Consider the following 10,354-nt stretch of genomic DNA (forward strand, 5'->3'; position numbering starts at 1 on the left):
GCACATACAGTTCGTGAAATTTTAGTGTATGGCAATTCCCTGAGCAAACATCATGTAGGCTGTTGATCGGCCTCTCGCCCTCGTAAGCCCTAGTCACCTCTTCTGCTTCAAACAAGCAAAAAAGGTGCGACGTGGGCGGCTACCACTTTTCACAAGTCCCGGTGGCCGGCGTGCCCCATTGTATGGCAAATATTTACCTACCTTTGTTGTTTCTCTTTAGCACCTGTTCCTCTGATACCATTCCGGACGACCGGGCCATTGTCTAGAATGTCGCAGTTTGAACAAGACAGAAAATATTTTTTTTAGGTTGCATTTACAAGATCCGGGCGTCTTGTAAATTGTGTGGGCTCAGATAGATCACCGAACCTCAAAAGCAAGAGGAGATGTGTTCTTACGCAACCTGCACTGACTAGACTCAACTATCGCATCAGATAGGGTAAAAGTGATTTCTTCGACTGCGAATCTTTATTGCAGTGCTTCAGTTCTTATTCGGAGAATCGGGAAAAGAAGGGACACCAAACAGCTCCGGCTTGGATTCCAGTAGCGTGGTCAGGTGCACAGTGGCGTGGCGCGCGTTCTCTACGTCGACGCGAGGTTCAGCAACCATGACAACTTGCATGCCGGCGGCTAAGGGAGCTTCAACACCCATGGGAGAGTTTTCGAACACCAGCACCTGTGGTAAAGATGTGCGAGAAATTGCAATTCCTTTTCTTATGTCATCATCATCATCATCATCATCATCATCATCATCATCATCCTAACCATTCCTGGGCTATTTTTATGTCCAATTGAAGACGAAGGCCTATCCCCGCGGTCTCAAGTATCAGGATATGTTAGGTTATCAAAAGCAAATTTTAGAACAGGTTGCAACTGAGCCTGTTTAGTCAGTAAACTAAGTCTTACTGCTGGTTTATATAATGCGTGTGCGGTATGAGATGTATCGAAGTTGCACCGAAGAAGATGCCTCGGTACATCTCGGTATGAGATGTATCGAACATGCATCGAAGATGCTTCGGAGTGAAATATTTCAAAAGGTAGCACCTGCGTAGGGACAAACAAACAATGCCTGTTGAAAGCACGAATCACAGCACTGCGGTTGAACAAAAAGGGCATATATAAATTATCTTAACAAAATTATTTACACGCCACCTTTTCAGGAAGTGTCTTCTCGTCGAACCTGGATGCGGCAACGAGGAATATATCTAGTTGTGGCTTGCCGCGATTTACTTCCGGATCTCCGCCCGAGCAGACCACGTGGTGAAAGAGTGTCAGAAGATGTTGATGACGTGTCATCTTGAGGTCAAATGAAGGGCGTTTAGAGATGGTCGTGACGCCCATGGGGATGCCGTGAGCCTGTAGGTGGCGCCCGATGCGGTCAGCACCTGCATGCACGCATGTTAGGAGAACTTTGCTTGAAGGCCGTCGACTGTTTTGAGTATACTTAAAGAGTGTTACAAAACTTGATCGAAAGAGGCGACCGCAATAGTTACAGATTGAACACAGTGGGGGAACACAAGGTTGGCATCACGTAACGTGCTTGTAGCGTATATTCTTGTATTGTAGCGCGAAGTGACACACACACAGACTAGAAGACAGTACGAGCGCTAACCGTACCGTAACTAAATCTTTATTGAAACTGTCAACATAAAAGTGATTGCACATACTGCAGCATACGAACATGACAAGGTATAAAGACTATCAGTTTAATATATCAAGAGGTAGGGAAGCCAAAGGCCAAACAACAAAGGCTCTACTTGAGATTGACACACGTGCTGAGAAGATATTGAAACTCGCTTTCTTACAGAGATATTGATGCGTGGCTACCACAAGTCTCTCCTAATCTGTGCTTGTAGAGGGCGGAATACGGAATAATAGGATATTGCGAACTGTGAGCTTAGATATTCAAGTTTCGGCATGTTTCGGCGCGTTTTATTGCACAAATAGCATCTATGCTGTGAAACTGTCAGAAAACCACGTTTTGACGATGCGCAATAAGGGGAAAACACATGTTGTTCCGAATATAACACTACCCCACAAGGAAAAGAAAATTACGAAGCTATTCTCTCGCTACAAATATATGATATCTGGTGAGAACTACGTCATAAATTATGCTTCCCTAATGATTATTTACAAGTTTTTCGTATGCGTCACTATCACTGGCTACGAGAAATGTCAGTTACTATTCAGCATTGCACTGTAGTAGAACTAACTAAGCGAGTCCAGGAGCAAGCTGCTAGTGACCACTGTTCCCAGTGATTAATTATCATAGAGTCAGCTGAGACAGGCTTTCCTTTTTCGTAACCATCGAAAACTGGAATTTTGCTTTCTGGCATCACCACAAACACAACAGACCATATGGCACTAATGTCGTTGATACACATGAAGTGCTTCATTAGCGAAACTAAAATTGGTTGCTAGGAAAATAAAGAACACCCCGTTTTCCCGGTAGTCGGAATATTAGGCAGGGATTCAGGTAGTTACGACTTCAGTGAAGTGGTTCCCAGAGGTGCGATCTCACCGGGCATGAGTTCGCCGATGGGGAGAAGCTGGCGATGGGGAGAAGGCGATGAAGCTGTCTGCAGTGATCGGGAGACCGCGGTACTCGACGATCTTGCGCGCCGTGTCGATGTCTGGCGTGCCTAGCACCCACAGTTTAAGCTCTGACGTCAACTGCTTGCCATATTGGGAGGCCACTCTCACCGCAGATCCGGTGTACAGCTATTCGGTGTCTTTGACGGAGTAAAGAGAGCTCGTGAAACAAATACCAGAGGGTAACAGAAGCACAGCATGATGGGGCATCTCAGCTAAACTGCACAAGACTCTAGATGTAGCCCTAATTTCATATCTGGTAACACACGGCATGTGGGCAGCTTGTGCAAACCAAGACGTAAAGCACCTGTACCCGTGTGCACAGCCATGTAGGCACCACAACACGGGTTCTTCTTTCAAGTTACCAGAAAATCTTTACGCCTGCTTCTTTATGAGAATGGGAAGGACAATGGGCCTTGTTGTTTGAGGAGCTGCCAAAAGAAACAGAGAAAACATAGGCGGCAATATTTTATATATAAGAAAAGGTGAGGATATTCATTTAGCGAAGCTTTGTTGACGAGTCCCCCCAAAAGGCACTACTGCTAGTGGCTGCCTTTGGTCTCTTGGCAAATAGCTCATTCACGTAAAATAAGAAATCCGAACATGATAGTGGTGTGAACGCTCCACTACCCAGAACAAAGGCCTTAAGGCAGCACCATCAGACTACATTATTTAAAGGTGATAGAATTATAGATGAACTTAGAATGTAGGCATTGCAGATTAATGCAGCTCCTCAAAGCGCTAGCTGTCACTATAGAGGAACGCGAAAAAACTGGCACTTCACGGAGGCGCCAGTCATTTGAAAGAGTGCGTTTGGCATGATAAAATCATCCGTGCTTACGTAACTCAATATAGTTGCAGCACTGGGCTGCTTGGTTGGAAAGTGGAGATTCTACCCAACTACCGGTGATCAAATTTTTACAGCATTAGAGGCAGAGTTGACCCATTTCTTCGAAGTATAACGCTGAAAACTCACGATATCTGGAGTGTACGCGATTGTGTCACAGTATGTAGGTTATCGCACGTTTTATGGGTTACGGTGCATGAGAACGTAACACTGATTATTGAGACTGTGCAAGGTTTCTGCTCACGTACTTGCAGCTTTCGAGCTGCCGCAGTTATCACAATCCGGGTATACTATCTCCTACATGAGTTAGCGGTGCTAAATTGCGGCTTACTTTTGTTTTAAAGCGAAGCATATGACAGAACCTTCGCGAAAATTGCCAACTCTATACTTGGCCGCCAGACTGTCGTTCCTGATAGCTCAGATATATACTCATACGGCAATGATACTTGCTGATTTCCCAGGCAGCGACGTAACCATTATGTCGCAAAACAATTTGTAAATGACGGTCGAAGATAGAACAATGATTTCCGGTTTCACAATAGATTTTCATCGCATAGATACGAAATATGCCTCGTATCTGCGTGGTTATTTTTTTCTTTTTAGCTATGTATCGCTTTAGAATTGTCAGCATCTCGCAATAATTACTGCGGAAAAAATTTCAAAAAGAGAGGCTAACACCACCCGCGAGGTGTCACCGGGCTGTATGTGTCACGGGTCGGAATGTGTCGCTGGGTAATGCTCGCCGCTGGCTCACTGGGCCTTATGTGTAACTGGGTTGGATGTGTCACTGGGTAGGTCGCACGCGTCACCGGCCTATCACTGGGTATAGAACAAATCGCGCGCAGCACAGCGCAGATGCCAACCTAGCAACCATGCACACTACGACTTTTTTAAACACACCACGCTTTTCGCACTACCGTTCGAAATTGTGTGCCTCGCGGGGTGGTCCGCAGCTTTGGCTAGCCTCCCCCAGGCGTCGATACATCCCGCACTATACCGGGCGCCGGGTAGGGTGAACGCCTGTGCCCATTTACTTACCGGTGGGTGTCCGGCAGTGGGTTTCGAACCACCCACCTACCGCAGCCGTGTCGGACGCCCTACGCACTAGGCCACGGCTGCGGTGGAGGCACACGCTAGACAAGCCTTTCTTCAGTGAAATGTTATCTCGTTTCACCGTTGTGTTTGTTTTATTTTTGTGCGTAGAAAATTTTTTGGTTTCGGCGTATAAAATGAGTGATAGCGTAGCGCAGTCGCATTGAGCTACAAAGTCGGTGATGAGTGCTGCACACAGCATCACTTAAATTATCAATGTAACGAAAGGAGATAACACATGGGTAGTTGTCAAAACCTAAAGCGTCGCACACGATGCTCACACTGGCGACGGTTTTTTGCGCTTGCGTTCATTAACTGTTATCTCGGATGCTGGTTTTGGTCTATATCGAAGCACTCGCCACGAGCAGTACGCATGAGCGCGTCTACGCTAGGCCAGCTTCACTTTGATATGCGTTTTGAACTCGCAGGTGCGTTCACAGATAAAAAGGAAAGCAAAAAATGTCTCTCTTTATAAGCGCTAGTGCAATACTTGTTAGTTACGCTGTTATTGGCATCTGTGCGACATTTTCATTAGGCTCGTTCTTGGTGAAAGCAAACATGTTCTAAAAACGTATTTAGTTTTGACTAACTGCAAAGCTGAAAGACCAACGCACACCTCTGCCAATGTGCTGAATGAATCTTGCGTAGAACGCGCACTTGCGATGTCAACTATAGAGTACGAAATCACGGAAAGGAAGATTTCGGCATGCCAAAAAACAAAGAAACACCCACATCGGCGGTTCTCACTGATGCCACTGCGACTAATGCCATTCCCTGCGCCATGCAATAACCAATGTTCCACTGTGTAATTTTTATTCACTCATGGGAGGAAAACAATCTGGACTACGGAAAGCACTAGAAGAAAGCCACGCCGAAACTCCTCTGGAAGTTCTTTAAGTCTCTGTAGGGGGCGCTTATTCCGAGCCGAAAGTTATTTATCAAGGGGTACCACAGGGCTCAATACTGGGACCCTTGTTGTTTGGCATTTACATGAACGACTTACACAATGTTGTTGACCACACGTTTAGTCACACGATGTTGTGACTAAAGCTATTTTATATGCTGTTGGTACCATTATTCCCATGTCTGATAACTTTTAACAAACCTGAGCTGTGAAACTGAACATTGAACTATAGCGACAATATTTCAATGGTGTCAGTTAAATATTTTAATTTTAAACCCTTTGAAAGCTCAGTTCATGTTATTTAAAACAAAGCAAAGGATCGTGCCCTCTATCCCGCAAGTAACTCTCGACAGTACCCTTGTTCCTGTCGCGGACTGTGTGTTGTTCCTTGGAATGAAATTAGATTCTCACTTGTAATTTACTAATCATATTCTGTTTGTTAAGTAGAAAGCAGCTTTTGGTGTAAGAGATCTCATAAAATGACTTGAATTTCTTTCAGAACACATATTCTTATCTCTATACTTTTCGCTCATTTATAATCATATCACCTATGGTATTGATTCCTGTGGAAAAACGTAGAACTGCCACTTCTTGTCTAATCAACACACACAGAACGAGGCTATTTCCATGACCACCAAGATATCTTATTATTCAAGTGCTCTCCCGCTACCGCAGGCAAACTTTATACTATCTGTATCTGTCTTTTGTAAGTGTCAACTAAGTATTCTCTCTTTTAAATTACTTAACAAACAAGTTCCTTACGAATTAGTGCACTGCAAATTAATTACTCACTAATACCAACCACGCTAGGTTTGCGTATTATTACAACTTTTATTACCTAAATGTAACACAAGCTACGGAAAAATGACGTTTTCAGCAATACACATATGGAATGACCTACCCCATTCACTTAAACTAAGGTCGTCTTTGAATGTATTCAAACATAAGTTATGCGTTTTATTTCTTTTTAAAATAGTTTCATTCCTATAACATGTTCTCTGTATAATTATGCCTTTTGATATATGTAATATTTTGTTTGTTGTCTGTTACCAATTTATTGCATTACCTGCATTCATTTGTTTTCATTATACTCTTTTTAAAATCCTTGCTGTTTTAACCTACGTTTTCTACACATCTTTCTTTTTCCTTTTTAGAATCGGGGGTCCCGGTGCAGTAATGGAATTTGAGACCCTCGTCTGCGTACTATTTGTTATTTACTCATTGTTTTTTGAATGAAGAATAAACTCAAACTGTACTGAACCTGAAAGTATGTGTAAGCATTGTAGCACTTGTGCATCTCCAAGTAGGACGGTGTCATTATAGATGTTATGAAACTTGATACGATCGCTATAAACGACAGCGCTGCGGCGACACGCACTGCTGCCGACGGCGACCCATGGTCAATTGACAAGGCAAGCAAACTACTGCAAGTGGAGGCACTGCACGCGCTGATGACGATCTGATTGTTATAAGCTGGTATCCCTGTTTCGAGCCTTATCCATGAGTGCCGAACCAGGATGTACAGGGCTGACCATATCTTGAACGCAATCTGCGATGCCGACAGTGTGTGCCGACTTCTGATAGCTTCGCGCGTTGTGTCCTCGTGGCTTCGCGTTCAGGAGAGACGTATGGGCCCATATCTTGAAAGCGATCCGCTAAAAGCATTGGGAGCGCATTGTGCTCAGAGATTTGGGACGGCAGTGTTCTCGCCACTTCGTTCGCTTGGAAGCCACAGGCAGCAGGAAGGTAAAGCAGCTCGCTGTTGCGGGATCTCTTTGTATCGTATGCGTGATTCTGAAGAATGTATGCACTTTTCGCTTCACTTTGCTGAGTGCATGAAGCCTGCTTCATCTCCTCCGTGGGCAGGACCGGCATTGCGCTGTTTCAGGGATCGGCCGAAGCTTTTCGTGTTACGTTACGGATGGTTTTCCCGTTGGGTAAGCATATCAATGCTACGCATTTAAAGGTTGTAAACGCAGTCACCCAGTCACTTCATTATTCTGGGAGTTTCACCACAGGTTCTAGCACCAGCGGCCAATCATAAACGCGTTTGCGTTTGCCCGCTTGGAAAACGGCACACATGACGCCATATCTGCATGCGGTATTATAGATCAAATCTGCCGGCTTACTAAACGGCTCAAATATTCTGCTCAAGAATATGCGGCCCAACGGGCATTTTTCATGAAAAATTCTTTTCCAAGAGCAGTGACACCCAGAGTTTCTTTTGCAAGTGGGTTCGTACAGACAGCTTATTAGCATAGCAGACACTCTCTCCCCTTCATAAGAACCCAATCTATATATACTGTGGCGAGGAAAACACGTCCCCTTGATGAGGACAAGTCCGCTTGTCGAAACGTTGGCTCCTGCTTAAACGGCTCCTGCTTTCAGCTTGTTCTCATTTTGCTCGTAGCATAGTTTATTGTTGCATAGCATTTCTTCTTGTTGATCTCCACATTTGTGGAGATCAACAAGAAGAAAGGGGGTTAACCGAGGGGCCACTACCGTTGCATGAGGCGACGCGACTGTAGGGTAGCAAAGATGCCGCGGCTGCCGCGGTTCATTGAGCCCGTTTGCTGAGCTCACTCCTGCTCGCTCAGCGCAGCATGCTTCCGTGGGAATCTGTGGGTGACCTTATTGAAGGATCGAGCGCCAACATCTGCCGAATAGCTCGTGTAGGCTTATCGATCCACACACCCACGAAGTGTGTTGCCAATATGGTCGATGCTCGTTACTTTATGAATCCTTTCAAACGGAGTCCATAGCGTGGAGAGAATCGCTTAGCCGATGTGCATGCTGCCGACATATTTGCAGCTGCAAACATTCTGATTAAGTTTTTCTACTCTCAGCAATTGTGCTGTTGTCGAGCGGTTAAAGCGGAGAAAAATGTGCTGCTGTTACTCATATCTCTCGGTGCGAGAAAAGCCGTGAAACATCGTGAAGCATTGGGTATAAAGGGCTGCAAGCTACTCAAAGTTGTGGCCCGTGTCAAACCAAACGAATAAAAAAAGGAGTATCTCCACCATCTTTGATGAAATTGCTTGTTATTCCATCTTGCCCTAGCGCTTTCGCGAGACATGTCTTGCAAATACCTAGAAAGTCATCTCTTCATACACAAAGGGCCTCTAGAGCTATCTTGCATGTCACTACTTCCAATCAAGGTTGCATGGCTGCTCTGGGTGCTGTACAGGTCAGTAGAAAATAATCTGCAAGTTTTGCTGTGCCATCGAAACTGCTGATGACATTGCCCTGCTCCCCTTTCAGTGGATTCTTTTTGGTATTTGCTATGCCATGTTTTCTTGCTGCGTCAACTTTCTTACGGCATCCAAAATTTTTTCCATGTTATCATTTTTAATAGGAACTAATTACTCCTTATTTATCAGCTTTGAAAATTCCGCGAGCTTTATCTGATCTCCTGAGTTAGACACTTTGAAGGTTTGTGATTTCTTTATTGCAAGTTAAGAGAACTTCCTTCTTTACTGCCTTGGTGCCGTACCTCCCACTTCAACTGCTGCGTATGACATCAGCCTGGTTAAGCGTTCATTCATTAGGTCTATCCTATATCGTTTTCTTCCTGTTATAAAGCTGCCTATTTCTTTGCGAGCAACAGCCTAAATTCATCTGCTCTGACCTCGACAACGGCTAGGTTGAGTGGTATTCTATTGAATAGCCTTGCTCTTTCTCACTTTAAATTGAGAGCCGTCTCAAACGAAACTAATCATTGATCACTAATATTTACCCTTGCCTAACACTTTCACTTCCTGCATTCATATATCTGCATTCGGTTGGCACAAAGTATTATTACGATATCATAGAGCAATGCTAAAGAGACGAGCCGCCGCGAGAACTACGAAGAAGTTTGTCGGTGCCCTTGGCACGAGCGAGTGTCAGCCTGGCTGCCTGGCTACAGTGTAAATAGCGTGTAAATACCATCTTTCCTCTGTGTCTTTCCACACGTAACATTCCTGGTGGAGGTCAGCGATCCCCGTCCTCACCACGAAACCCGGAAGTGGTCGGCACACCGAGCTTGTCGCCATGCCTCCCGGTAACGAGCCTGCCTCTGCAACGGCTTCGGCTTGTCCGAATGCTCCAATCGTCACGGTTTCCCCACATCGTGACCCAGGTGTGTTCTGTGACCTGGAGGGACAGGATGTCGATGACTGGATCAAGCTCGATGAACACGCCAGTACTAATAACAGATGGGACCTAACGATTATGCTCGCCAATGTCATCTTTTATCTCGGCGCCACCCCAGGCGTGTGGCACCAAACGCATGATGAATAGATATCAGTTTTTCTTTCCCTGTTAAAGCTTCTCAAGGTACACTTCCTATTATTGCACTTCCGAAGGAAAGTGTTCGATAGAAGCATTGAATGTTGGTTGAGTGGGTACTCCGTTGAACTCGGACCAAGAAAGAACAAGAAAACCGATGAACAAGGGACCAGAAAGAAACACGACACTGCTCATAGGTAGTGTTTGCATCTCGTCCCATGTTTATCGTGGCGCTCATCGTCAAAAGGTATTCATTGTTCGGAGCCTATTTTATACCTGCTCTACAGACAACGATGGCGCTGACCTACTTTAGGATGGAGAAAAGAGTGAAAAATGGGCTACACTATCTGCATCGAAGATCAACACTTCCATCAGTAGCATTCAGAATTACTACGGGCCAGCAATAGAACCTACAACAAGCGTATTTTGCTGTCAATGCAAAGTGAATATATGGAAGAGGTAATAGATGATTCCCTTGTGTGAATGTGAAATAGGCTTGCGTGTCTCCTAGACTTCGTGGACCTTTAAAGGGGATTGGCTCAAGTGATTCGCATATAAAATGCCGTACTAACCTGCGCAGGGGCCGTCCTCAAATCGCGGAAGTTCTAAGAGCTCGGGCTTGAAGTTTATCAGCGTATTCATGCAAGTGGTTG

At 45.0% G+C, this 10,354-nt stretch overlaps 1 protein-coding gene across 1 annotated transcript; it reads right to left on the reverse strand.

Annotated features, from left to right (window-relative positions):
• Positions 1 to 478: 478 nt before the first annotated feature.
• LOC142591478 (putative pseudouridine-5'-phosphatase) lies at positions 479 to 9,466 on the reverse strand. Its single transcript, XM_075703807.1, has 4 exons — positions 9,425 to 9,466; positions 2,595 to 2,718; positions 1,150 to 1,382; positions 479 to 673 (listed from the first exon to the last, which is right to left on the reverse strand). The coding sequence occupies exons 1-4, from the start codon at positions 9,464 to 9,466 to the stop codon at positions 479 to 481; spliced, it is 594 nt and encodes a 197-aa protein (XP_075559922.1).
• Between the last annotated feature and the right edge of the window lie 888 nt (positions 9,467 to 10,354).

The sequence above is a fragment of the Dermacentor variabilis genome, chromosome 8 (assembly GCF_050947875.1).
Source record: "Dermacentor variabilis isolate Ectoservices chromosome 8, ASM5094787v1, whole genome shotgun sequence".
Taxonomy (NCBI): Eukaryota; Metazoa; Arthropoda; class Arachnida; order Ixodida; family Ixodidae; genus Dermacentor; species Dermacentor variabilis.